The sequence below is a fragment of the Muscardinus avellanarius genome (genome assembly GCF_963383645.1).
Source record: "Muscardinus avellanarius genome assembly, chromosome: 10".
NCBI classification, from domain to species: domain Eukaryota; kingdom Metazoa; phylum Chordata; class Mammalia; order Rodentia; family Gliridae; genus Muscardinus; species Muscardinus avellanarius.
The window spans coordinates 62,429,298-62,456,021 of record NC_137796.1 but is presented as its reverse complement, the minus strand read 5'-3'; the positions used below and the strand labels follow the sequence as shown (position 1 = coordinate 62,456,021).

Below are 26,724 nucleotides of genomic sequence, written 5' to 3'. Positions count from 1 at the left end.
GGAAATATCTGTGATTTCTACTGGGGATGCAGCTTCGGTCTTGCTGAGACTAGCAATGTTTGCTGCCTACGTTCTTAATTGAGAAACAGTTGAGTTTTCATCGGAGGATGTGGAAATAAAGACATACTATTTATTCCTGCCTAACTGAACAGGAATAAAGTCTAGCCACAGGCCCCCCCCCCCCCCCCCCGCTCCACTGAGAGTAAGAACCTGCTCTAGAGGGTCTGGTCTTTTTAAAAGAATCAAAAAACAAGGAGTCTAGTATAGGAGCACACACACGCCTGTAATTTCAGTGCTTGGGAGGCTGAGACAGGAGGATCACAGGTTCAAGGCCAGCCCCAGCAACTTATCGAGACCCTGTTTCAAAATTAAAAAGAAAAACAGAAGGGCTGGAGTGTAGCTTGGAGACAGAATGACGCTGGGTTCAGTCTCCAGTACCACAAAAAAAGGGGGGGATTTTGTCCCCAAGATTTTGAAATCCCTATAGCTATTAGGATCATCTTTTAGGCCCCCTATCCCAAGTTATTCGGTCTAAGAATAAAAAATGCAGAGTGTTCAGAGAGAGCCAGGGAGATGTGACTTCCTCGACTTCTATGTCACCTTGGACCACGCTATTTAATTTCTGGGCATCTGCTTCCTGTTCTGTAAAATGGGGTGAAAGTCAACCTTGTTGCCTCTCAGGAAAACTAAAGGAGACAAACTCCCAGCATGGCAGGCTCTCAGTGAATAGTGGCCTTCTCCCTTTCCTGCTTTCCCCTGGTCTCAGCGATGTTTTTGTATCACCCTCTGATCTGGAGCAAATCTTTCATCCCTTCCCCAAAACTCTTACCCTGGCCAGACGTGGTGGCGCACGCTTGTAATCGCAGCATTTGGGAGGCTAAGACCGGAGGATCGCGGTTCACGGACAGCCTCAGCTGCTTGGTGAGACCCTCTGCAACTCAGTGAGACCCAGCGTCAAAATAAAGGAAAAAAATAGGGCTGAGGGTGTAGCTTGGTGGTAGAATGCCCCTGGGTTCCATCCCCCCCACCCCCACACACAAAAAAAAAAACACAAAAAAACCAACAAAACCTCTTACAGCTGGGTGTGGTGGCGCACGCTTGTAATCCCGGCATTCGGGAGGCTGAGACCGGAGGATCGCGGTTCGCAGACAGCCTCAGCTACTTAGTGAGGCCCTCTGCAACTCAGTGAGACCCAGCTTCAAAATAAAGAATAAAAAATAGGGCAGGGGGTGTAGCTCAGAGGCTGAATGCCCCTGGCTTCCATCTCCATACCCGCAAAAAAACAAAACAAAACAAAACAAAAAACCTCTTGCCTTGGAATTTTTGAAATTTCTGACTTCCGCAGACCTCATAAGCCACAATCAAAACTAATTCTTATTTTATTTTATTTATTTATTTTTTTGGTGGTACTGGGGTTCCTGGAAGCCCTTCTACCTCCGGGATACACTCCCACGGGCTACACTCCCAGACCTATTTTTTAACGTTTTTATGTGGAAACAGGGTCTCTTAAGCCAGCGCGGCTGGAACCTGCGCGATCCTCCTGTCTCTGCCTCCCAAGCGCGGGGATTACAAGCGTGCGCCACCACGCCCGGCCTAATTCTTATTTTAAAATCCTCTCTACCACGTCTTTGTCCAGTCTCCTTCCAGCCTGTGTTTGAATGTCTTGCTCTGGAGACAAGGAGTTCACCACCTCCTTACAGTTATTTTGTATATGGACAGACTTCTAGAAAATCTTTCCTTGTGTAGAGCCCAAATTACTTTTCCTGGGCTTCTACATTTTTTGTGTGTGTGTGGTACTGAGGGTAGAACCCAGGGGCTTTTTCTACCTCCAGGCTATACTCACAGACCTATTTTATAATTTATTTGGAAACAGGGTCTCACTAAGTAGCTGAGGCTGGCTTCGAACCTGCGCGATCCTCCTGTTTCAGCCTCCCAAGAGCGGGGATTACAAGTGTGCGCCACCATGCCCGGCTTGGGCTTCTACATTTCTGTCACTATTTTCTCTTTCTGTGATCTTCTAGCTTCAGCTTCCAATACGACCTCAAAATTTCTCAACAAGCTTCTTGAAGGCAGGAGGGAAGGACATCTCCATTTTGTATATGTAAGGGGGAGGTACTGAGGATAGAACCCAGAGTTGTGTCTACCTCCAATACACCTCCAGCCCTACTTTATTTTTATTATTTTTATTATTTATTTATTTATTTATTTATTTATTGTAGTACTGGGGGTTGAATCCAGGAGCATTCTACCTGGATTCTACACCAGCCCTTTTTATTTATTTATTTATTGTTTTGTTTTTGCGGAATTGAGAGTTGAACCAGCGGCATTCTACCTCCAAGCTACATTCTCAATCCTATTTTTTATTCTTTATTTTGAAATAGGGTTTCACTAAGTTGCAGAGGGCCTCACTACGTAGCTGAGGCTGGCTGTGATCTGTGAGATCCTCCTGTCTCAGCCTCCCAAGTACTGGAGTTACAAGCCTGTGCCAAACCGCCAGCTCTTTTTATCCTTTATTTTATAGCAGGGTCTCATTAAGTTGCAGAAAGCCTAAGTTGCTGAGGATGGCTTTGAACCTGTGATCCTCCTGTCTCAACCTCCCAAGCACTGGGGTTACAAGCGTGCACCACCATTGCCCGGCTTTCATTTTTTATTTTGAAACAGGGCCTCACTAAGTTGCTGAGGGGCCGGCTACATTGCTGAGGCTGTCCTGAAACCTGCGATATTTCCAACTGAGCCTCCCAAGCACTAGGATTACAGGCGTGCGCCACCACGCCTTGCAGCATCCCCATTTTTCAAAATGGGCTCTCAGAGCTCTGCCGTCCCTTGCCGGAGTCTCTCAGCCAGTGTGCATCCAGTCAGAACCGAGGTCCAAGTCTTTTTCCCTCACAGCAGGGTTTCTGACATTTGCACTGTTGACACAGGGGTCCTCAGTAATTAAGTATTCTGTATTTGCAAACGTATCCACTTGCTAAAATTTATTTGGACCCCAAAGTCGTTATTCATGGGGAGTTTTGTGGGTCTTATGGACACAAGCTGAGTGGAGAAACTTTGATACCACCAACTGCGCATGCTCCTGACTGGACCAATGCGCTCTTCATGTCTACGTGCTCAGACGGCAGCCGGGCATCCTGCCCTCAACTAACTTACTGCCATGTTTTTTTCCATCTTCCTGTTTTCTATTGGTGATGTCAGTGTTTAAAACGTCCCCCCAGCCGGGCGTGGTGGCGCACGTTTGTAATCCCCGCGCTTGGGAGGCGGAGACAGGAGGATCGCGCAGGTACCAAGCCAGCCGCGCGCGCTGGCTTAGGAGACCCTGTTTCCAAAATGAAAATGTAAAAATAGGTCTGGGAGTGTAGCCCGGAGGTAGAAGGGCTTCCAGGAACCTCAGTACCACCAAAAAAAAAAAAAAAAAAAAAAAAAAAAACAACCCAAAACGTCCCCCCAGCAGCCAGGCACAGTGGCACATGCCTGTAATCCCAGTACTTGGGAATTTGAGACAGGGAGATTGCAGGTTCGAGGCCAGCTTCAGCAATTTAGCAAGACTCTATTTTGAAATAAAAAATAAAACTGGGTATGGGGATACACGCCTGTAATCTTAGTACTTGGGGGGCTGAGACAGGAGGATTGCACATTTGAGGCCAGCCTCAGCAATTTAGAAAGACCCTGTTTCAATAATAATAATAATAATAATAATAATAATAATAATAATAATAAGACGGGCCTGGTGGCCTATGACTGTAATCCCAGTCCTTGAGAAGGCGAGACAGGAGGATCCCAGTTTTTAGGACAGCCTCAGCAAGTAGTAAGACCCTCATCAGCCTAGCAAGATCCTGTTTCCAAATAAGAAGTAAAATTGGGCTAGGGGTGTAGCTCGAAGGTAAAATGCCTCTGGGTTCAATCCCTAGTACCAAAAGAAAAAGAAAGAAAGGAAGAATGCCCCTGGGCTTGATTCCCAATACTTCCCCAAAATAACTATCCCCCAAAACACAGTGCCGCCATGCTGCTATCTAGTATTCCAAGCGCAGGGAGGTGGGCTGTACGGAGATAAACTTTTTCAGGCATTAAGTGGTAGTGTTGTTGGCAGTGAATTTAATGTGAATGAATCAACAAATATATTAAATAAGGCATTTTAATGGAAACATACATAAAACAAGGTTATGTATTGATTGGGTGATTAAAAAAAAAGTGTATATAGTTGACATTGCAGAGATTATGGCAAATAACCAGAATTGACTGTCTTTGGGGCTGGCTGCTTCCCGGCTGCTGGGCCGCCCTGTGATCCCGGGAATGTTTAACAGCATTCCTGGCCTCTTCCCTTCAGGACGCTGCAGCCTCTGGTGCCAAGCTGTCCCCAGATACTACTCAGTGTCCCCGCTGGGCAAAACCACCTCGGGCTGAGAACCACTGGCCCTCGCCATTCTCAGTCTAAGCGACTGTTCAGCCCTAGGTGACCTCAGACTCAGGACGCAGCCACATTCATTAGTTCGTTCATTCATTCATTCATTCATTCATTCAGTATTTGCTGAGACCTGGGGGCTCTCAGTCCCAGTGAGCCTATTTTCTTAGGTCTCCTCCCATCTGCATCTCAGTCGCTGATCTATCTGAATTTTCTTCTTTGTTCTCCATTCCTGGAAATTGTATAAAAACAGACCAATGGGGATTCAGAGTCGTCTAACTTAACATGCCATTAGGGCCACATTCTCTCATTTCTCTGCATCTCGATTCCCTCTTCTGTAAAACGGGCCACAGCCAATCTTGCTGGGTTCTGATGGGGAGTAAATGCGGTTGAGTCTCACACAGCAGGCTGTGAGAGACGGAAACGAAGAAGAAAGCCGGAGTGGCAACCCTGAGATACGAGGGCCACCGCCCTCAGACAGTCTCAGCAGCTTAGCAAAACCCTGGTTCAGAATAAGAAATAGCCGGGCGTGTGGTGCACACTTGTAATCCCAGTGCTGGGGAGGCTGAGACAGGAGAATCGTGGTTCGAGAACAGCCTCAGCTACTACTTAATGAGGCCCTTTGCAACTCAGTGAGATCCTGTTTCAAAAGAAAGAATAAGCCGGGCGTGGTGGCGCACGCTTGTAATCCCAGTGCTTGGGAGGCTGAGATAGGATCACACAGATTCAAAACCAGCCTCAGCTACTGAGTGAGGCTCTCAGCAACTTAGTGAGACCCTGTTTCCAAATAAAGTATAAAATAGGTCTGGGAGTATAGCCGGGAGATAGGAAATCCCCTGGGTTCCAACCCCAGCACCACCATAAATAAATAAATAGATAGATAGATAGATAGATAGATAGATAAAAAAAGAATAAAAAGTAGGGCTAGGTATGTAGCTTAGAGGTAGAATGCCCCTAGGCTCCATCCCAAGTGTCACACACAAAAGAGTAAATTAAAAAAAAAAATAGGGCTGGGTGTGTGGCTCAGTGGTAGAATGCCCTTGGGTTCAATCTCCAGTGCCAAAAAAGAAAAAAAAATTGGGAGATTTCAATTTTCCCCAAGGGACGCTGTTGCCTTCACCTGAGGGTTGAGGAGAAAGACCCGCTGATGCCAGCTGCGGGGCACAGAGCCCCGGCAGATCTGCTCCCGGCCTCAGCCATGTCTCCCTTAGGGGTCTGCTGTCTGTCTGTCTGTCAGTCTCTTCTGCCTGGCTTCGGCTTTCTCAGCTATGGTCTCTGTTGCTCTGTCTTTGTCTCTCCATCCCTCTACCTCTCTCTGTGTTCCTCCTCCTCTCAGGGGCTTTCTCCCCAGCAGTAGTATCCCAGGCCTTACCCTGTGCCCCAGCAGAAAGGCATCCTCCCTGCCACGGGGGCACCCTACCCACCCGGGGAGAGCTGAACCCGCAGGCAGGATCCTGCCCGGCAGCCGGTGACGTCACACGTAGCGGGCACGCTCTGATTGGCTGCCCCTCTGCGCGGGAGAGGATGCTCTGGGTTTGTGGATGGAAGTCAGCCTGCCCCCTCTGGAGCCAGTTCGCTGCTCCAGCAGTCAGTCCAACCCCTCCTCGGATAATATTCCAGCTCCTGCATCAGCCCCCTGGCCTGCCCCCTAGCGGCCCTGCATCCTTTCTGACTGGTCACATCTCCTTGTTCTCAGCATCTCTTTCTCCGCCTCTGTTCTTTGATCTCAGGGTTTTCTAGCCACCCTGGTCTGCACCACCATGTTCAACATCACACAAAGTTTTTATTTATTTTTATTTATTTATTTTTGGTCGTACTGGGGGCGGAACCCAGGGGCTTTTCTACCTCCGGGCTATACTCCCAGACCTTTTTTTATATATTATTTGGAAACAGGGTCTCACTAAGTTGCTGAGAGCCTCACTCAGTAGCTGAGGCTGGCTTCGAACCTGTGCGATCCTCCTGTCTCAGCCTCCCGAGCATGGGGATTACAAGCGTGCGCCACCATGCCCAGCTTCACATAGAGTTTTTAAAAGAAAAAAAAAAGTTATAGAGGGATATTTTAAAGTATACTGGAGTATGTGCCTAGGTTATATGCAAATACTGTGCCATTTAATTTTATTTATGTACTTATTTATTTGGGGTACCAAGGACTGAAACCAGGGCATTTTACTCTGAGCTACACCCCCAGCCCTTTTACTTTTTATTTTGAAACAAGGTCTCACTAAGTCACTGAGGATCTTGCTATGTTGCTGAGGCTGGCCTCAAACCTGCCATCCTCCTGTGTCAGCCTCCTGCATACTAGAATTATAAGCACGCATCACCATGCCCAGCTAACGATGCCATTTCATATAAGAGACTTGAGCAGCCGTGGATTTTGCAGCCTCGGGGCTCCTGGAGCCAGTTCCCTGTAAACACTGGCGGATGCCTGCTCTCCAGGCGGGCTTCTATTTACACTTTCTCCCCTTTTTCTTCCCAAAGAAACTAAAGTGCTTCCCCTAAAAGTACGGTGGGTCTCAACACGGTGCAGTGCCTGGGAGCCTGCGTGTTAGTGGATGGTCAGACAGTGAGCAAGTACACAAGACTGCGGAGATGTAGACGCGTTCTGAGAGCAGAAGGACAGGGAAGCAGGGAAGACGGTGACGGGGTGGGCGGCCATGCCAGTGGAGAAATTCAAGGTGAAGAAATGTGTGGCCATCTCAGAGAGAAGAGCCGGGGCTTGCAGGTGCTCCAGCCAGGACAGCCCTGGGGTGCTGGGGGGGCAGGAAACAGTGGGAAGGGGGTACAGAGCGAGTAGGAGCTGCGGGCCCGGCCTGGATCTTGCCGTGTATCCTAGCGTCAGTGCCCAGATGGAGCCTGAGCTAGAGATTCTTGGGCCGATCGATTGTTGAGTGGAAACTTCGGGGAGTGAATGAGGAAGGCAGGACCGGCTGCGGAAGGCGGTCAGCAGACATGGCCCCTGGAAGTCCGATCCCACGGTGGCTCTGGGGTGTGAATCACACTTCGTGCCCATCCTGCCTTGGGCCTCCGGGTCTGTACCAGTCCTCAAGGGCCGCTCTGAGAAGCCGGCCCCTTCGGGGGACTGTGGTCCTCCACCGCCTGGCCACGGAAGCCGCTCAGGGCAGTGAGGGATGGCCGCAGCACCCTGTGGAGGGAGCCTACACAGCCAGCGACAGTGTCCCCCTCAGAGGGCCATGTGGGTTGGGGCTGGGAATTTGAACCTGCTTGCTTCTTCTTTTTTTTTTTTTTTGAATCCAGGGGTATTCTAGCTCTTGGCTACACTCTCAGCCTCATGTATGTCTGCATTTATTTAATTATCCACCATTTATTTATTAAGTTACTTATATATAAACAGAGTCTCACTAGGTTGCTGAGGCTGGCCTTGGATTTGAGATCCTCCTCTCTCAGCCTTCCAAGTACTGGGATCACAGGAGTGAGCTACCGCATCCAGCTTCAGATTCACTTCTAACTAACATGGAGCCTTACTGCTAGGATTTCAACCTGAGCGCCAGCATGGTGCTGCACACCTGTAACCCCAGTACTTAGGAGGCTGAGATAGGGAGATCGCAGGTTCAAGGCTAGCCTCAGCAACTTTTTTTTTTTTTTTTTTGCAGGTCTAGAGATGGAACCCAGAGACATTTGACCTCCAAGCTATACCCCCTTCCCTATTTTTTATTCTTTAATTTGAAACAGGGTCTCACTGAGTTGCGGAGGGCCTCGCTAAGTACCTGAGGCTGCCCACGAACCGCGATCCTCTGGTCTCAGCCTCCCGAATGCTGGGATTACAAGCGTGCGCCACCACGCCCGGCTTAGCCTCAGCAACTTAACGAGACCTCTTTTCAAAATATGAAATAAGCCGGGCATGGTAGGGCACACTTGTTAATCCCAGCATTCGGGAGGCTGAGACTGGAGGATCTCACAGTTCACGGACAGCCTCAGCTATTTAGTGAGGCTCTCCGCAACTCAGTGAGACCCTGTTTCAAAAATAAAGAATAAAAAATAGGGCTGGGGGTGTAGCTTGGAGGTAGAATGCCCCTGGGTTCTATCCCCAGTACTGAAAAAAAAAAAGACAAAATATGAAATAAATTAGCGCTGGGGGTGCAGCTCAGAGGTTGAAGGCCCCTGGGTTCAATCCCAGTACAAAAAATAAAAATAAAAATAAAGTCCTCTGAGTCTTGGGTGAACAATGGACCGGAAGGGAGTACGGAGATGAGGGGGATCGGCGGGAAGAACAGTGGAGAAATACCTGCAGCCGTGCAGGCAAGCGGGATGAACAGGGCATGGGAGAAGTGCCCAGCTTAGTGATTCCTACCTTAGAGAAAGTAGTGGAGTGTTCTGCTCCCTTCTCCTTCCCTCCTCCCTCCCTCCCTTCCTTCCTCCCTTTCTCTTATTTTTCTTTCTTTCCTTCCATTTTTCTTTGGGTACTGGGGTTTGAACCCAGGCTCATTCTACCTCTGAGCTACACCCCCTGGCCCTATTTTATTCTTATTTGGAAACAGGGTCTCGCTAAGTTGCTGAGGCTGTCCTCGAAGCTGTGCTTTTCCTGTCTCAGCCTCCCAGGTACTGGGATTACAGGCATGTGTGCACCACCACGCCTGGCTTCTCCTTTCTTTCTCCCCCTCCTCCCCAGAAAGCCTTTGCGCCTTCTACACTACCCTCCCTTCCTGCAGAGGTTTGGAGAGGAATGGGGGTGCGTGTAGGGAAGCCACTCGTCTTGTCTCCGCCCCCCCCCACTGACTTTTCTCTGCTGTCTCTTCTCTCTCCTACTGACTGCCACCCCAAAGTCGAGCTTCGATCCCCACCACCGCTCCCAGCCAAGTTATGAACGTCCTTCCTTCCTGCCTCCAGGACCTGGGCTTATGCTCCGGCAAAAGTCTATTGGTATGTTTTCCCCCAGAAGAGTGGGCATTAGGGACACGGGTGGGGGAGAGCGAGAGGATGGTCCTGTCTGGGGGGAAGCAAGGGTGCTTGGAAATGTTTTACTCTTCCACACGTAATCATAGTTCCGTCGGGTCAGGGAAAGGCACTCAGGCTTTGCAGCTGGGAAAACTTGGCTATGAATCCTGACTCCTCTCCGTCACAGCTGTGTGACCTGGAGCAGGTGGCTCTGCTTTCTGGGCCTCTGGCTCTGCATCTACAGCATGGGGACATTTTTGCATCCCTTAGTATAGAAGCCAGGTGCTGAGAAGAGAGGATGGGGCCCAGACATAACCGTGGGAGGGGACGACAGAAAGATAGTGAGAAGCCAGGATGGGTAGAGTGGTCAGAGGGCCAGAGGCTGAGGCCCACGGTTGATAAGTAAGCAAAGACTTAACTCCTCCAAGCCTCCTATAGTGATTTTGATTTTGCCCCTTAGCTTTCCCCAGACTTCCGGAGTTTGCCCTCTCCCTGAGTCTTGTATTGGCCCCATCTACCTATATCTCATCCATCCATCAGTTCCCTCTTTTAAACATCAGCTGCACCCTGAGCAGTTCTGTCTGCAAAGTCACAGGTCTGATGTGCTGATTGCGTCTCCTTCCCGCATATACCTGAAGCACAGACTGTGCACATAGGGCGATCCCTTCCCAGCCTGGCCTGGCGCAAGGTAGAAATAGGCGCCCCCTTATGGTTCCATGAGGAATCGCAGGTGAATTTCGTCCGGTTCCTCGACCGCTAGCACCCCCTGCTGTTTGCGGTGGCGCGGTGCTAGGAAGCGCGGGGCTAACCCGGGTGAGGTTTTTAACTTATACAGGATGTCATCCTCCTCCTCCTCATTATTATTATTAAATTTTCGTGGTACTGGAAATTGAACCCAGGATCATTCTGCTTCCGAGCTGCACTCCCAGATCTTTTTATTTTTCATTTTCTCGAAACAGTCTCGCTAGGTTACTGAGTCTTGCTTTGCTGCTGAGGCTGGCCCTGAACCTGCAATTCTCCTCCTCAGCCTCCCAAGTGCTGGGATTTCAGGCGTGAGCCACTGTGCCCGGCGTATTTATTATTATTATTATTATTATTATTATTATTATTATTTTATTATCATCATCAATGTGGGATAAAGGATCAGGAGACTCCTCCCCTCAAGCCCCACTCCTGGATCCTCTGTGTCTCCCCAGGGGCTGCAGAGGATGATAGACCCTACCTAGCACCCCCAGCCATGAAGTTTAGCCGCAGCCTGTCTGTACCTGGTTCGGAAGACATCCCCCCACCACCCACGACGTCCCCACCAGAGCCCCCCTACAGCACACCTCCGGCCCCCTCCTCCTCAGGCCGCCTCACCCCCTCCCCGCGGGGAGGCCCCTTCAACCCGGGCTCCGGCGGCCCCCTCCCCGCCTCCTCCCCCTCGTCCTTTGACGGGCCCTCCCCTCCCGAGGGCCGCGTGGGGGGGCGCGAGAAGAGCCTGTACCACGGCAGCCCCCTACCCCCAGCCCACCACCACCCGCCCCACCACCACCACCACCACGCCCCGCCCCCCCAGACCCACCACCACCACGCCCACCCTCCTCATCCCCCGGAGATGGAGACCGGCGGCTCCCCCGACGACCCCCCACCCCGGCTGGCGCTGGGGCCCCAGCCCAGCCTGCGAGGCTGGCGGGGCGGCGGGCCCAGCCCGACCCCGGGCGCCCCGTCCCCGTCGCACCACGCGGGCGGGGGCGGCGGCTCCTCCCAGGGCCCGGCCCTGCGCTATTTCCAGCTGCCCCCGCGGGCGGCCAGCGCGGCCATGTACGTGCCGGCCCGCTCGGGCCGCGGCCGCAAGGGCCCGCTGGTCAAGCAGACCAAAGTGGAAGGCGAGCCCCAGAAGGGTGGCCTCCCGCCCGCCCCCTCGCCCACGTCCCCCGCCTCGCCGCAGCCGCCGCCCGCCGCGGCCGCGCCCTCGGAGAAGAACTCCATCCCCATCCCCACCATCATCATCAAGGCCCCGTCCACCAGCAGCAGCGGCCGCAGCAGCCAGGGCAGCAGCACCGAGGCCGAGCCCCCCACGCAGCCCGAGGCGGGCGGCGGCCCCTCGCCCAGCCCCGCGCCCGCCGCGTCGCCCGTGCCGCCGTCCCCGTCGCCCGTGCCCACCCCCGCCTCGCCCAGCGGCCCCGCCACGCTGGACTTCACCAGCCAGTTCGGGGCGGCCCTGGTGGGGGCGGCCCGCAGGGAGGGGGGCTGGCAGAACGAAGCCCGCCGGCGGTCCACGCTCTTCCTCTCCACCGACGCGGGCGACGAGGACGGGGGGGACGGCGGGCTGGGCGCGGGGGCGCCCCCGGGCCCCCGGCTGCGCCACTCCAAGTCCATCGACGAGGGCATGTTCTCCGCCGAGCCCTACCTCCGGCTGGAGTCCGCGGGCGCGGGCGGCGGCGGGGGCTACGGCGGCTACGGGGCGGGCGGCCGGGCCTACGGAGGCAGCGGGGGCAGCAGCGCCTTCACCAGCTTCCTGCCCCCGCGGCCCCTGGTCCACCCGCTGACCGGCAAGGCGCTGGACCCCGCCTCCCCGCTCGGGCTGGCCCTGGCCGCCCGCGAGAGGGCGCTGAAGGAGTCCTCGGAGGGCGGCGCGGCCCCCCAGCCCCCTCCCCGGCCCCCGTCGCCCCGCTACGAGGCCCCGCCGCCCACCCCGCACCACCACTCGCCCCACGCCCACCACGAGCCCGTGCTGCGCCTCTGGGGGGCCTCCGCGCCCGACCCCGCCCGCCGGGAGCTGGGCTACCGCGCGGGGCTGGGCGGCCCGGAGAAGCCCCTCCCCGCCAGCCCGCCGGCCGCGCGGCGCTCGCTGCTGCACCGCCTGCCCCCCGCCGCCCCCGGGGTCGGGCCGCTCCTGCTGCAGCTGGGGCCCGAGCCCCCCACCCCGCACCCCGGGGTGAGCAAGGCCTGGCGCTCCGGCGCCCCCGAGGAGCCCGAGCGGCTGCCCCTGCACGTGCGGTTCCTGGAGAACTGCCAGCCGCGGGCCAGCTCGGCGGGGAGGGGGCCCCCCGCGGAGGACGGGCCGGGGGTCCCGCCGCCCAGCCCGCGCCGCTCCGTGCCCGCCTCCCCCACCTCCCCGCGGGGCGCCGAGGAGAACGGGCTCCCGCTGCTCGTCCTGCCGCCGCCCGCGCCCTCGGTGGACGTGGACGACGGCGAGTTCCTCTTCGTGGAGCCGCTGCCCCCGCCGCTGGAGTTCTCCAACAGCTTCGAGAAGCCCGAGTCGCCGCTCACGCCCGGGCCCCCCCACCCGCTGCCCGACCCGCCCGCCGCCGCCCCGGCCCTGCCCCCCGCGCCGCCGCCCGCCGCCGCCGCCGCCGCCCCGCCCGCGCTGGACTCCACCGCGTCCAGCCTGACGTCCTACGACAGCGAGGTGGCCACGCTGACCCAGGGGGCCCCGGCGGCTCCGGGGGACCCCCCTCCACCCGGACCCCCGGCCCCGGCGGCCCCGGCTCCCCCGGTCCCACAGCCGGGCCCGGACCCTCCGCCCGGCACGGACTCTGGGATTGAGGAGGTGGACAGCCGGAGCAGCAGTGACCACCCGCTGGAGACCATCAGCAGCGCGTCCACGCTGAGCAGCCTGTCCGCAGAAGGGGGCGGGAGCGCCGGGGGCGGCGGCGGCGGCGGCGGGGGCGGCGTGGCCAGCGGGCCCGAGCTGCTGGACACCTATGTGGCCTACCTGGACGGCCAGGCCTTCGGGGGCAGCGGGACTCCTGGCCCGCCCTACCCCCCGCAGCTCATGACTCCCTCCAAGCTCCGCGGCCGGGCGCTGGGGGCCGGCGGAGGCCTGCGGCCCGGCCCCAGCGGGGGCCTCCGAGACCCCGTCACCCCCACCAGCCCCACCGTCTCGGTGACCGGGGCTGGAACCGACGGGCTGCTGGCCTTGAGTGCTTGCTCAGGACCCTCCACGGCGGGCGTGGCCGGGGGTCCCGGCGCGGTGGAGCCAGAAGTCCCGCCGGTGCCCTTACCATCAGCCTCCTCCCTGCCCCGGAAGCTGCTGCCCTGGGAGGAGGGCCCCGGCCCGCCGCCGCCACCTCTGCCCGGGCCCCTGGCCCAGCCTCAGGCCTCAGCTTTGGCCACAGTAAAAGCCAGCATCATCAGCGAACTCAGCTCCAAGCTCCAGCAATTTGGGGGCTCCTCGGCAGCCGGAGGGGCCCTGCCTTGGGCCCGGGGAGGCAGCGGGGGCAGCGGGGACAGCCACCACGGGGGAGCCGGCTACGTCCCCGAGAGAACCTCTTCCCTGCAGCGGCAGAGGTGAGCAGGGGCTGGCGACTGGTAGTGGAGACCAGGGGGCCAATGTGGTGGGTTTACCTGAGGCCACTTCCGCCATAGCTGCGTCCCTTCGGAGCCCCCACCCCACCCCCAGGTGAAAGGAAGTAAACGGAAAACAGAGCCCTGCTGGTGGCGCACACCTGCAGTCCCAGTGCTCGGGAGGCTGAGACAGGAGGATGGCAAGTTCAGCGACTTAGGGAGACCTTGTTTCAAAATTAAAAAAAAAAAAAAGTAGAATAGGGCTGAGGTGTAGCTTGGAGGTAGAACACCCCTGGGTTCAAACCCCAGTACAGAGAGAAAGAAAGAAAGAAAGCAAGCAAGCAAGCTGGCCCGTGGGGATTTGTCCTGGAAAAGCACACTTTCACAAATCCTCCCCTTCCCCTCAGTAGATTCTATGGCTTCTTCCAACACCATCACACCCCACACCCCAAATGAAACAGGACCAGCAAAGGCAAACGCAGCCTCGTTTCAGTTTCCTTGATGGGTTGTCAGTTCCTTCTGACAGTCCAGAGACCTATGAGTGTCCAGTGCAGTCCAAGACAGGAGGCTTCAGAGACACCGTGGTTATTACAGTTGTGATCCAGGGCCCGCTCTGCAGGTCCCAGGCCCTGCCCAGCACTTCCTAGCTGAGTGATCTTGGGCAAAGAAATCCACCTCTCTTCCAAGGGGAATGGCTTGGTGTCTGCCTAACAGGGATGGAGGGGGCAGATTTGCTGTGGGCTATCTTAGAACACAAGATGGATGGGGACAGAGACCTCTTAGGAGCTCAGCGCCCCGCAGAGGGGGAGATACAGAAGGTGCAGACTTTCTCAAAATAGCTAGCTAGTGGGGATGGCCACAAAGTCCAAATCCGCTCAAGCCCTCCAGTCTGGGAAAGTGGTTATATTCCCGATTCAGGCGCACAGAGCGAAGGAGAGTTTTAGAATCTTCCCCATTTGCAGAGCTCACTGGAATTCTGTTTGAGAGTTGCATATCTGTTATGGTTACCATGCAAATGTGGGTTTATTAGGCCCTTGAGACCGGAACGCAGTTCACTCATTCACAAGTATTGGGGGGAGGAGAGGATGCTTCATTTAGTCAACACATGCATGGGTTGTGGATTTATCACCTGTCATGTGCTGGGTGCCATTCTGGGTGAGGGGGGCCCCCACAGTGGACAACACGGGCCCAACACCCCTTCCCGCTGCTCATAGTCAGTTGGGACAGGGGGTGGGGCCTGAATAATAAGCGAAATAATTGCAGCCATCCTTGGAGGGGAGAATACAATAACGGGGCGGCTAGAGAAGATCTCTCAAATAACAGGCAAGATGTACAGAGGATGCAGGAAGGAAGGGGGCTGCTGGGGTATGGGGAGGAAAGAGCTATGCCCAGGGCAGAGCCAGTGCAAAGGCCCTGAGGTGGGCCTGTGCTGGAGGGAGGTAAAGGGATGAGGGGAACCTTTTTCTCCCCTTGTTTCTTCTCTCTTTCATCTCCCGTTCTTCATCTCTCTCTCTCTCTCTCTGTCCCCTCTCCCCTTCCATCTCTCTCCCCTGACTGCTCACCCTCTTTTTGTTTCTCTCTCACTGTCTCCCTGTCTTCCACTCTGCTATGACTGGCCATAACCCGAAAGGCAGTATAGAGTAGTGGTTAAGAGCTCAGACTTTGGTGCCATATAAACCGGCTCTGCCACTTCCTGGCTGTGTCCTTAGGCAAGTTACTTAACCTCTCTGTGCTGCTGCTGCTGCTGATAATAATAGTAACCTGCATCAGGGCTGTCCCGGGGATTAAATTGAGATGTAAAGCACTTAGAACAATGCCTGGCACACGCGAGCAGCAGTAAGTGGTGGCGATTATTATTATTATCACTTAATGTCTCTTTTTCTTTCATCTCTCTTGACTGTCACCCTCTCCCTGTCCTCTCCTCTTTCTCTCCCTTCACTTCTGACATCCACCTGACCCTCCATTCCTCCCATCTCTTCCCGCCTCGGTTCATCTCTCGGCCCCGCCCTCATGTCTCGTGACCTCTTTCTCACCACTGCCCCCCCCACCCCGCTCCTGCACCCCGCCCCCTGGTCACCTTCCAGGCTCTCCGAGGACTCCCAGTCTTCGCTCCTCTCCAAACCGGTCAGCAGCCTGTTTCAGAACTGGCCCAAACCGCCTCTGCCACCACTCCCCACCGGAACCGGGGTCTCCCCTGCAGCCGCCGCCGCAGCCCCGGGGGCCACCTCTCCCTCCGGCTCCTCCTCCGCCTCCTCCACCCGCCACCTGCAGGGCGTGGAGTTCGAGATGCGGCCCCCTCTGCTCCGCCGGGCCCCCAGCCCCTCGCTACTGCCCGCGTCGGAGCACAAGGTCAGCCCGGCACCCCGGCCCTCCTCCCTGCCCATCCTGCCTTCTGGACCCCTCTACCCCGGCCTCTTTGACATCCGCAGCTCCCCCACGGGAGGGGCCGGCGGCGCGGCCGACCCGTTCGCCCCGGTCTTCGTGCCGCCGCACCCGGGAATGTCCGGGGGGCTTGGAGGAGCCTTGTCGGGGGCCTCGCGCTCCCTCTCACCCACCCGCCTGCTCTCGCTGCCCCCGGACAAGCCGTTTGGCGCTAAACCTCTGGGGTTCTGGACCAAGTTCGACGTGGCCGATTGGCTGGAGTGGCTGGGGCTGGCTGAGCACCGAGCCCGGTTCCTGGACCACGAGATCGATGGCTCCCACCTGCCCGCCTTGACCAAGGAGGACTACGTTGACCTGGGCGTGACCAGGGTGGGCCACCGCATGAACATTGACCGGGCTCTCAAATTCTTCCTGGAGAGGTGATGGCTGGGTTGGACGGACCAGCCCGTCCACGGAACCCTCGAGCCTGTGGCCTCTTGACCTCTGAACCCTCACCACCGTTCTCTCCCCCGGGGGCCAGGGACTCTGCTGAAACTGTGCCCTGCCCTGTCTCCCGAGGCCTGAGGTCACCAGGTGGCCCCGACGCAGGCCGGACATTTGCACCTCGCAGGAGGGGGCGGCTGACACCAGACAGCGTGTGTGATGCGGGGGGCGGAGGGGGTGACGGCGAGATTGCGCCGGGAGATCGAGAAGGAGGGAAGGGTCGATTCTGGGGGGAGGGGACAGACAGAGCCATAGAGGGCCAGCCCTGAGCCTGACTAGCCGGGAGCGGTCCCCAGGCGCAGGGGAAGGGGGCGCCCTCGGATTCCACCACCTGCTGCCCCTCTAGCCGCCTTCCCGCCCTCTCCAGGCCCCTCAGCTCCCCTCCCCTCTCCCCAGCACACAGCGCTGCCCCTCCCGCTGCCCCCTTGCACGCCCCTCTGCACGCCTGCTCGCCTCTCGCCCCGCCCCTTCCCTCCCTGGGCTGCACTTTTGCACAACTCCGCCCTGCCGCCGTCTTGCACACGCCGCCTTCAGCTCCCAGCTTCCCAGGCCTCTCCGTTCTCAGACGCCGTCACTTTTCCTTGCACACCTCACGGTGGTTTTTCAGTTGCTCTCAGCTGTCTCTCCCGCCCTCCCTCTCCCCCTGCTCACACGCCTGCCCCCTCTCCCAGACCCCTCCGCTCTCTCTGAACCCATGATGCAGACACACGTGGGACACACCTTCCCTGTTCCCGCAGTCCCCTCCCCGCTCAGCTCCCGCACAGCGCCCTCCCGCCGCCCGTCGTCCCGGCTGAAGCACTTTCCCTCCGGCTCCCCAACCTCGGAGTCCTTCGACTCGACCGCCCCTCCCCCGCGCCACCTCCCCCCCCCCTCTCTCTCTCTCTCTCTCTGCCTTTTTTTGCACTGTCACTTTCGTCACGCCGCTTGCACACTTGCTTCCCACAACTGCTTCTCTCGCAACTGCTCACCCCGGCGCTTTCCCAGGCTCCCGGTGCCCGCGCCCCTCCTCCGCAGCCCCGCCTCCGGGGCGTCCGGGCCGCGCCGCTCCCCAAGCCTTCCCGCCGCCTCGCAGCCGCCGCCCCTCGCACTGCGCGCGCTCCGGAGCGCTTGGGGCTGCGCCCCCCTTTAATTTCTTTTCCTTTTTTTTTTTTTTTGTTCCATTCAAGCCCAGCTCCGGTGGCCCTCCTCTCTTTCCTCTTCCTGGGAGGAAAGAGCCTGCACTTTCTCTCGCTCACCTGACTTCCTCCCTGCCCCTCCCACTCCGCCCGGAACTTCTCGGGCCATCCGTCCATCCATTTTGCACGAGGACCCCCGTTCTCCTCCTTACCTCCCCTTCTCCACAAGAACCCTCCCTCCTCCCTCCAGCATGGCCGTTCCCTCCCGCACGCACCCCTCCTCTGGACCGTACCCCTTCCCGGGGCTTGGGAATTTTAAGCCACCCCTCCCCCTGACAGTCCCCTCCCCTGCTGTGGGTAAAGGGAGGAGGGCATCGCCCTCAGGTCCCCCCCATGTTCAGCTGCCAAAGAAGGGAGCTCCCCCTCCTTCCCCCAAGTCCATTTCCCCTCTGCCGCCCCCTTCCCCCGAGGGGGGGCGCTCCGTCCACGAGGGGAGGGAGCTGCCCCCTCCTCTCACCACGTCAGGGATCTGCGGGGAACCTTGCGGGAGGGTCGTGGGAGGGGGGAGGGGGGCGAGGAGTGGAGTGGAGGTCGCGCTGGGTCCCTACCCGCCCCCTCCCCCTTGTCGGATGCCCCCAGTCCGCAGGGGGCCTGCGCGGCGCCTGTCTATCAAGGGCTTGTTCATTCCGGATGGGTGCCGCGGGGTTGGGGAGGGTGAAGGGGGTGGGGAGGGGAGGGAAGGAGCGGGGAGGGGGGAGGGGCTGGAGGGGGGGCAGCGTGGGGTGGAAAGGAGAGACTAAGCAAAAAGAAACAATAACAAAAGAAAATACAAAGCAAAACAAAATAAAAAAGGGAAAAAAACCTAGAACACACACACACACAAAAACACACAGTCCAGAAAAAAAAAAGCCTGAAATAAAAGCCCGAGAATTGTCTTCCACGGGGGGTGGGAGAGGGAAGAGGAGGGGGGCGGATGAAGACGGCCGCCGGTTCTCGGTTCTCGCAGAGACGGAGATGGGCACGAGTAGAAAGCCCGGGCGCCCCGGTCTTCCCTTCCGCTGGCCTCAGTTCCTCCCCCAAGGGACTGGGACCCCGGCGTCCATCTATCTGCAGGGACTGGAGTGAGATTAGGGAGGTGGGATTATAGTATGGGGGTTCGTCCCAACCCCCCCATCACCTCCCTCCCCCTGACTCCCCACCAAGATTTTGCAGAGAGAAATGGCTTTTGTACCAGGTCATTCTTTATAATTAAACTCACAGTATCCACCCCCTCGAGCCGGCCCCGCCTCCTTCCTGGGGAGGCGCCGCCCCTTTCCCCGGGGCGGGGGTCGCCCGAGCCGGCGGGGCGGGGCAGCGGGGCCGGCCCACGCGTCAGTCTTCCTCGGTCGGCTCCGCCCCCAGGGCCTCGAGCATGCGCCTCCGGACCAGGGCGCGGCGCAGGTGCAGGCGGTAATCCCCCAGCTGCAGCTCGTCGTGGCGCACGAGCGGGTGCGGGAGCCCGCGGGGACTGATCCCCGAGCGCAGCAGGCGCGAGCGCGTCTGGAAGTCCGAGACCGTGACGAGCCACCTGGCGGGGCGGGGGACACCCAGGGTGGCTTGCGGGCCGAAGTGTCTACGCAGGGTCCCTCTGGCCACTCCGCTCCGTCCCTAAGGGCCTGGTAGTCCCCCCACCTCCCCGAGATCAGCCCGTCCCTGACCCTTACTGAGCCACCCCAGGCTCTGTGCTGTCGCTCAGCCTCATTCTGGCCCCTAATTATGGTACGTCGAGGATCCGCTTTCTCAAGCCGCCCCGGCCAGTTCAATCCCGGCCCTGCCCCTACTGTGGGCTCGGTCTGCTCTGGCCCCTCGTAGCTGCCTTTCCAGACTCTCGCCTTATTTATTCCTTGCTCTGCCTAAACCTGTCACTACCTGGTTCACCCAGTTCAGGCCCCTCTGCGCCCAGGATCTGCCCTTCCTCCCGCTGTCAGCCCCGCCCCTCACCGCCTTCCTCCGCCCCCAAGCCGCTCCCCGGGGAACACGCCCCTCTCTGTCGCTCCTGGCCCCGCCCTCGGCACATGCTCACCTGTCCCGGCGGCCCGCGGTCCCGCAGATGACATTGATGTTCTCAAAGCGGATGCTGCTCAGGCGCCCGCTCTCCATGGCCCCGGGCACCTCGGCCTCCACTGCCTCCAGCACCTCCAGGTGGGTAAGATCCTCCTAGGGGAGTCGGTCCACAGCCTCAGCCCCAGGCGCCCAGGTTCAAGCCTACCCATTCGGAAGTTCCCACCCTAGACCCCACCCGCAGAACCTGACAGGGTCCCAAGTGGCATCTGAGGATCCAGGGTCCTTTCGCTCTTATCCAAGGTGTGTGTGGTGGGGGAGGGGGGAGACAACAGCTATCTCAGTATTGACTGTTATTCAAGGTCATTCTCCCAAAACATCAGTCCTCACCGTGCTGATTTGCCAAAGCCAACGAACAGTTGCTTGAATGATTCCCATTGTGGCGCTCTTCCCCAATCTACCAAAAACTTTTCCAGTAACCTGCAATGGGCGGTGCTAAAAAGCTCTCAAAGATTCTCCGAGGATTTAAGTTGTATCCTCTCCCTTTTTAAACCCATATTAGCAATGCGAGGGCATTTCAGTTATGGAAAGGTGACGGCCATGGGGGAGGTGTCAATCTATTTAACATTCAGAAGCGAATATTGTTCACCAGCCAGTCTCAGCAGGAGATCTCAGTGTCCAGGGTGACATGCCGTTCTCCTAGCATATAACATTGCTGAGGAGTTTAAAAAAAAAAAAAATCCTGACCCTAACGTTATCTCCTCTAACCAAAAACTGAATGACCATTTTACATCTCTCAAAAACATAAAAGGTAGGCTGGGCATGGTGGCACACGCTTGTAATCCCCACACTTCAGAGGCTGAGACAGGAGGATCGCACAGGTTCGAAGCCAGCCTCAGCTACTTAGTGAGGCTCTCAGCAACTTAGTGAGATCCTGTTTCCAAATAAAATATAAAATAGATCTGGGAGTATAGCCTGGAAGTAGAAAGCTCCTGGGTTCCACCCCCAGTACTCCCCCCCCGCCCCCACAAAATCTGAGATTTTTCTTCTCAGGTTTATATTTATTTATCTATTTTTGCAATACTGGGGATTGAACCCAGGGGCATTCTACCTTCGAGCTATACCACTATCCCTATTTTTATACTTTATTTTGAAACAGGGCCTTACTAAGTTGAGGAGGGCCTCACTAAGTAGCTAAGGCTGGTCATGAACCCGAGTACTGGGATTACAAGCATGCACCACTATGCTTGGCTAAGTTTATTTTTTGTCTTCTCTTTTGGGACTGGGGATTGAACTCAGGAGCATTCTACCTCCAAGCTATGCCCTTAGCCCTCCCCCCTTTTTGAAACAGGGTCTTACTAGGTTGCTGAGAGCATTCCTACATTGCTGAGGCTGGTCTTGAACCTGTGATCCTCCTGTCTCAGCCTCCCAAGTACTGGGACTATGGGTGTGTACTACCATGACAGGCTAAAAGGTTGTTTTTTAAATTTATTTTTTGTTAAGTACTGAGGATTAAACCCAGTCATTCTATCTCTGAGCTACACTCCCAGCCCTTTTTATTTTTTATTTAGAAACAGTCTTGCCAAGTTGCTGGGGGTCTTGTTAAATTGCTGAGGCTGGCCTCGAGCCTTTGCTCACCCTGCCTCAAACTCCTGCACCACCATGCCTGGCTCTGAGTTTTTGTTATATTTGAAAATTTACAGAATTCCCTAGCAAATGGATTAGCAGGACCCCCTTTTTCCTCAGTCAGCTGCCTCCCAGTTTCTCCTCTGCAACGAAAAATTTGACAACCGGTCCTTTTATAAATTCACAATCGACTTCCGGGAAGATGGCAACAGAGAAAAGCAGTGTTTACGAGTCCCACTAACAATCGATCTCCATTACCATAAAATCAGTGCTTTTCATAGCCAGAAAACACCATCAGCAGAGGAATAAACACTGAAAATACAAGGGACAGAGAAAAAGAGGGCTAGAAGAACAAACCAGAGAAGAAACCAGCCCGCGCTCTGGCACCATCTTCCCTCACAGCACCAGGCTCCAGAGAGGAGGGGGACTCAGAACGGAGCTCAAAACCAGAGGAGATACGCTGGCCAAAAGGCCGAGGGCACGGCAGCAGCGCCATACTGCCGGCGGCAGCAGCGAGTTCACCGGACCCGCAATGGTTCCAGATCAGTGCACTCAACAACCCACCAGGCTCCAGAGAGATGGGGTGGACAGGGAGCTGAAGTGAACAGCTGCGGAACAGCTGGGTATAATTCAGCAGTTTTTTTGGTGCAAGGAGCGTCTAAAGCTCCCAGGGGCCAGGCTCAGCACGTCAGCCTCACAGCTGGGGGCGTGGCAGCAGCGCCATATTGCCAGCAGCAGAAGAAGTGAGTTCACCGAGTCCGCAACAGCTACAGATCAGCGCACTCAACAACCGTGAGTCAAATTGCAGCCCCAGAGGAGAAATCCCAGTACTGCATTCCCAGGGACTTATGCAGCTTTGATAGTCTCCCTGGGTCTGAGATGTTGCAGTCCAACCCACTGGGGGAGTGGCGGTGGCAGACATATCACACCCTAGTCGCAGCTCCCCATGGGAGAACACTCAGCCTGGCACCCCCATGGTCTCAAACAGCTTCAATTGACTCCCTAGGTCTGAGACTTTGTGATACAACCCAGTAAAGGAGTAGTGGAGACTGAGATTACCACAGACTCGAGATCCAGAGCACCTTAAGTGAAGTTGTAGTGACATAGGGAAGAACCCAGAGAAGGCACAAACTTCTGAAATCATGGGAAAGAGGAATAACAATGGAGCAATGAATGTGCCCACAACCCCACAACATCAGAACCTGATAACACAAAAATTTAGAGATCTCTAGAAGATCAAATCAGGAAAATAACTGTAGAAATAATACAGGACCTTTGAAAAGAATTCAGAGAGTCTAAAAGAGATAAAGGATGCAATAATTGAAGTAAAGGCCTCAATTCAAAGTATAAACAATCGATTAGACCAGATGGAAAATAGAATCTTGCTCCTAGAAGATGAGCACTCCAAAAACGAACGCATAGTTTATAATTTAGAAAAAAAAATCCAACAGCAGGAATTTGGCATTGAAGAAATATGGGCCCATTTTAAGAGAGCTAACCTAAGAATAATTGGAATAGAGGAGGGAAAAGAAGGTGAAACCAAAAAGGTCAATAATCTCTTCAAGGAAGTAATAGCAGAAATTTTTCCAAACATAGAGCAAGAGGTCGATACACAGGTCCAGGAAACTTATAGAACTCCCTTTAGACAGGAACAGAGAAGAGGATCCCCATACCACATAATTGTCAAAATGACTAATGTGGAGGCCAAGGAGAGAATCTTAAAGGCAACAAAAACAAAGGGCCAAGTGACATTCAGAGGCAAACCTATTAGAATCACTCCAGACTTCCCAAACCAAGTTATGAAAGCCAGAAGGGCATGGAGTAACATATTCCAAACTCTGAAAGAAAACAACTTCCAGCCAAAAATTTCCTACCCATCAAAACTATATATCAAATTAGATGGGGAAATAAGAAGCTTTCATGATAAACAGAAACTGAAGGAATTTATATCTTCAAAACCAGCGCTAGAGAAAATACTCAAAGAGATTAACTGCAAAGAAGAAATAGGTAATACATGCCAGAACCGAAGAAACAAGATTTCCCATCCAGCAGACAACTAAGAAAAGAAGAATAAATGGTATATCAAACAGAAATAAAATCTTAACATGTTAGGAATTAAAAATTATCTCTCTATAATCACACTGAATGTAAGTGGCCTCAGTTCCCCAATAAAAAGAAATAAAGTGGCAAAATAGATTAAAAACCAGAAGAATCCATCCATCTGCTGCTTACAAGAAACACACCTTACAAGTAAAGATTGGAACAAACTCAAGGTAAAGGGCTGGAGCAAGGTAATCCAAGCTAATGGAACTCTAAGGCAAGCATGAGTGGTAACTATGATGTTAGACAAGTTAGACTTCAAACCCAAACTTATTAGAAGAGACAAAGAAGGTCATATTTTACTGGTAAAAGGAATAATCCAGCAAGAGGAAATAACAATAATCAACATCTATGCCCAAAACATAGGTGCAGCTACTTTCATAAATCAAACTCTTTGTGACATGAAGTCATACATAAATCCCAATAAAATAATACTGGGAGACATCAGCACACCTCTCACAGCATTAGACCGATCTTCCCGACAAAGGGCCAGTAAAGATGCCTCAGAACTAAAGAACACCATTAATCAAATGGACCTGTTGGACACATAAAGAATATTTCACCCAACAACAGCGGAGTTTACATTTTTCTCAGCTGCTCACGGAACCTTCTCCAAAATAGATCACATCCTGGGACACAAAATCAGCACTAGCAAATTTTAAAAATGTTACATACTTCCCTGTGTCATTTCAGACCATAATGGAATGAAACTAGAAATCAACTATAAGAAGACCCAGAGAAACAACATAAACATGTGGAGACTGAACACCACAATTCTGAATGAAGAATGGGTCATAGAAGATGTAAGAGGTGAAATCAAGAAATTTCTTGAAACAAATGAAAATAAAGAAGCAACATATCAAAACCTCTGGGAACTCTGAAGGCAGTATTAAGAGGACGATTTATAGCACTGAGTATTTCAAATAAATAACCTAATGACACACCTCAAAGCCCTTGAAAAGCAGGAAGAATTGAACCCCAAAGCCAGTAGAAGACAGGAAATTATTAAAATTAGAGCAGAAATTAATGAAATAGAGAACAAAAAACAATACAGAAAATCAACAAAAACAAAAGCTGGTTTCTTGAAAAAATTAACAAGATAGATAAACCACTAGCCAACCTAACTACAAAAAGGAGAGAATCAACCCAAATTATGAAGATAAGAAAGAGATGAAAAAAAGCCGGGTGTGGTGGCGCACGCTTGTAATCCCCGCACTTGGGAGGCTGAGACAGGAGGATCGCGCGTGTTCGAAACCAGCCTCAGCTACTTAGTGAGACCCTGTTTCCAAATAAAATATAAAAAAAGGGTCTGGGAGTATAGCCCAGAGGTAGAAAGCCTCTGGGTTCCACCCCCAGTACCACACACACACGCACAAAAAGAGATGAAAAAGGAGACATTACTACTGACAGTGTAGAAATCCAGAGGATTATCAAAAACTACTTTGAAAAACTATACTCCAACAAAATGGAAAATCTGGAGGAAATTGACAACTTCCTAGATAGATACAACCTTCCTAAAAGGAGTCAAGAAGATATAGAACACTTAAACCAACCAATAACAATCAAAGAGATTGAAGCAGCAATAAAGAGCTTACCATCAAAGAAAAGCCCAGGACCAGATGGTTTCCCAAATGAATTCTATAAAAGCTTTATAGAAGAGCTAATCCAATACTCCTCAAACTATTTCTTGAAATAGAAAAAAACGGGAATCTCCCACATACATTATATGAAGCCAACGTCACACTAATACTCAAATGGAATAAAGACAGTTCAAGGAAGTAAAACTACAGGCCTATATCTCTGATGAACTTGTATGCAAAACTATTAAACAAAATACTAGCAACACGCATTCAAAACCACATAAAGAAAATCATACACCATGAACAGGTAGGGTTCATCCCAGGGATGCAAGGCTGGTTCAACATAAGAAACTCAATCCATGTAAATCACCATATAAACAGAATCAAAGACAAAAATCACATGATCATTTCAATAGACGCTGAAAAAACATTTGATAAAATTCAACATCCATTTATGATAAAAAACACTGCAGAGAATTGTAATGGAACATATCTCAACATTATTAAGGCAATCTACAATAAGCCCACCGCCGACATCATATTAAATGGGGAAAAACTTCAAGAATTCCCCCTAAAAACAGGAACGAGACAAGGATGTCCATTATCACCACTTCTCTTCAATATAGTACTAGAGATTCTAGTCAGAGCAATAAGGCAAGAAAAGGAAATCAAAGGAGTACAAATAGGAAAAGAAGAACTCAAACTTTCACTATTTGCAGTTGACATGATACTATATTTAGAAAACCCAACAGACTCAACCAAAAGGTTTATAGAACTGATCAACAAATTCAGCAAGGTATCTAGATACAAAATCAATCTTAAAAAATCAGAAGCTTTGGCTGGGCATGGTGGTGCCTGCTTGTAATCCCTGTGCTTGGGAGGCAGAGACAGGAGGATTGCACAGGTTCGAAGCCAGCTGTGCTGGCTTAAGAGACCTGTTTAAAAAAAAATAGGTCTGGGAATATAGCCCGGAGGTATAAGGGCTTCCAGGAACCCCAGTACCACACACACACACACACACACACAACTCAGAAGCTTTCCTGTACACCAACCATAAATCCACTGAAAAAGAAATTCAGAAAACACTTCCACTCAGGATCTCCCACAAAAAAATAAAATACTTAGGAATAAACTTAACCAAGGAGGTAAAAGATCTCTACAAAGAAAATTATAAAACATTGAAAAAAGAAATCTAAGAAGATCTTAGAAGATGGAAAGATCTTCTATGTTCATGGATTGGCAGAATAAATATCATTAAAATGGCCATCCTTACAAAATTGATCTACAGATTTAATGCAATGTCCATTAAACTACCAAGATCATTCCTCACAGACATAGAAAAATCAGTCCTTAAATTTATCTGGAATAACAGAAAGCCCATAATAGCCAAAGTAGTTCTCAGCAATAAAAACCATGCAGGAGGAATCACAATACCTGACTTTAAACTATACTACAAAGCCATTGTAATAAAAACAGCATGGTACTGGCACAAAAACAGATACATAGACCAATGGAGCAGAATAGAAGACCCAGAAACAAGTCCACACACTTTCGGTCGATTGATTTTTGACAAAGGGGCAAAAAGCATACACCGGAAAAAAGATAGCCTGTTCAACAAATGGTGTTGGCAAAACTGGTTAACCATTTGCAGAAAATTTTGGAAATTAATCCCACTTTCTCACCCTGCACAAGAGCCAATTCAAGATGGATCAAAGACTTGGAAATCAAACCAGAGACCTTGAAGCTCCTTGAAGAGGGCATAGGTCTAACACTGCAATACATAAGTACAGATAAACACTTTCTCAACAAGACCCCAAAGGCACAACAAATTAAAAGG

General features: G+C 53.5%; 2 protein-coding genes across 3 annotated transcripts in view; one reads left to right on the top strand and one right to left on the bottom strand.

The window, feature by feature from the left end:
- Positions 1-16,366, top strand: part of SHANK1 (SH3 and multiple ankyrin repeat domains 1) — a gene marked incomplete at both ends in the record, with an annotated part of 57,520 nt that extends 41,154 nt beyond the window's left edge. For both annotated transcript variants that reach the window (XM_080702533.1, XM_080702532.1), the window contains 3 exons: positions 9,178-9,274; positions 10,486-13,564; positions 15,646-16,366. In XM_080702533.1, coding sequence (XP_080558659.1) covers positions 9,178-9,274; positions 10,486-13,564; positions 15,646-16,366 — 3,897 coding nt within the window. The remainder of the gene's footprint in view (positions 1-9,177; positions 9,275-10,485; positions 13,565-15,645) is intronic.
- A 2,546-nt stretch (positions 16,367-18,912) lies between these two features.
- Positions 18,913-26,724, bottom strand: part of LOC308268570 (uncharacterized protein C19orf81 homolog) — a gene marked incomplete at both ends in the record, with an annotated part of 33,552 nt that continues 25,740 nt past the window's right edge. The window contains 2 exons of the mRNA XM_080703690.1: positions 18,913-19,108; positions 19,604-19,737. Of these exons, the coding sequence (XP_080559816.1) occupies positions 18,913-19,108; positions 19,604-19,737 (330 nt within the window). The remainder of the gene's footprint in view (positions 19,109-19,603; positions 19,738-26,724) is intronic.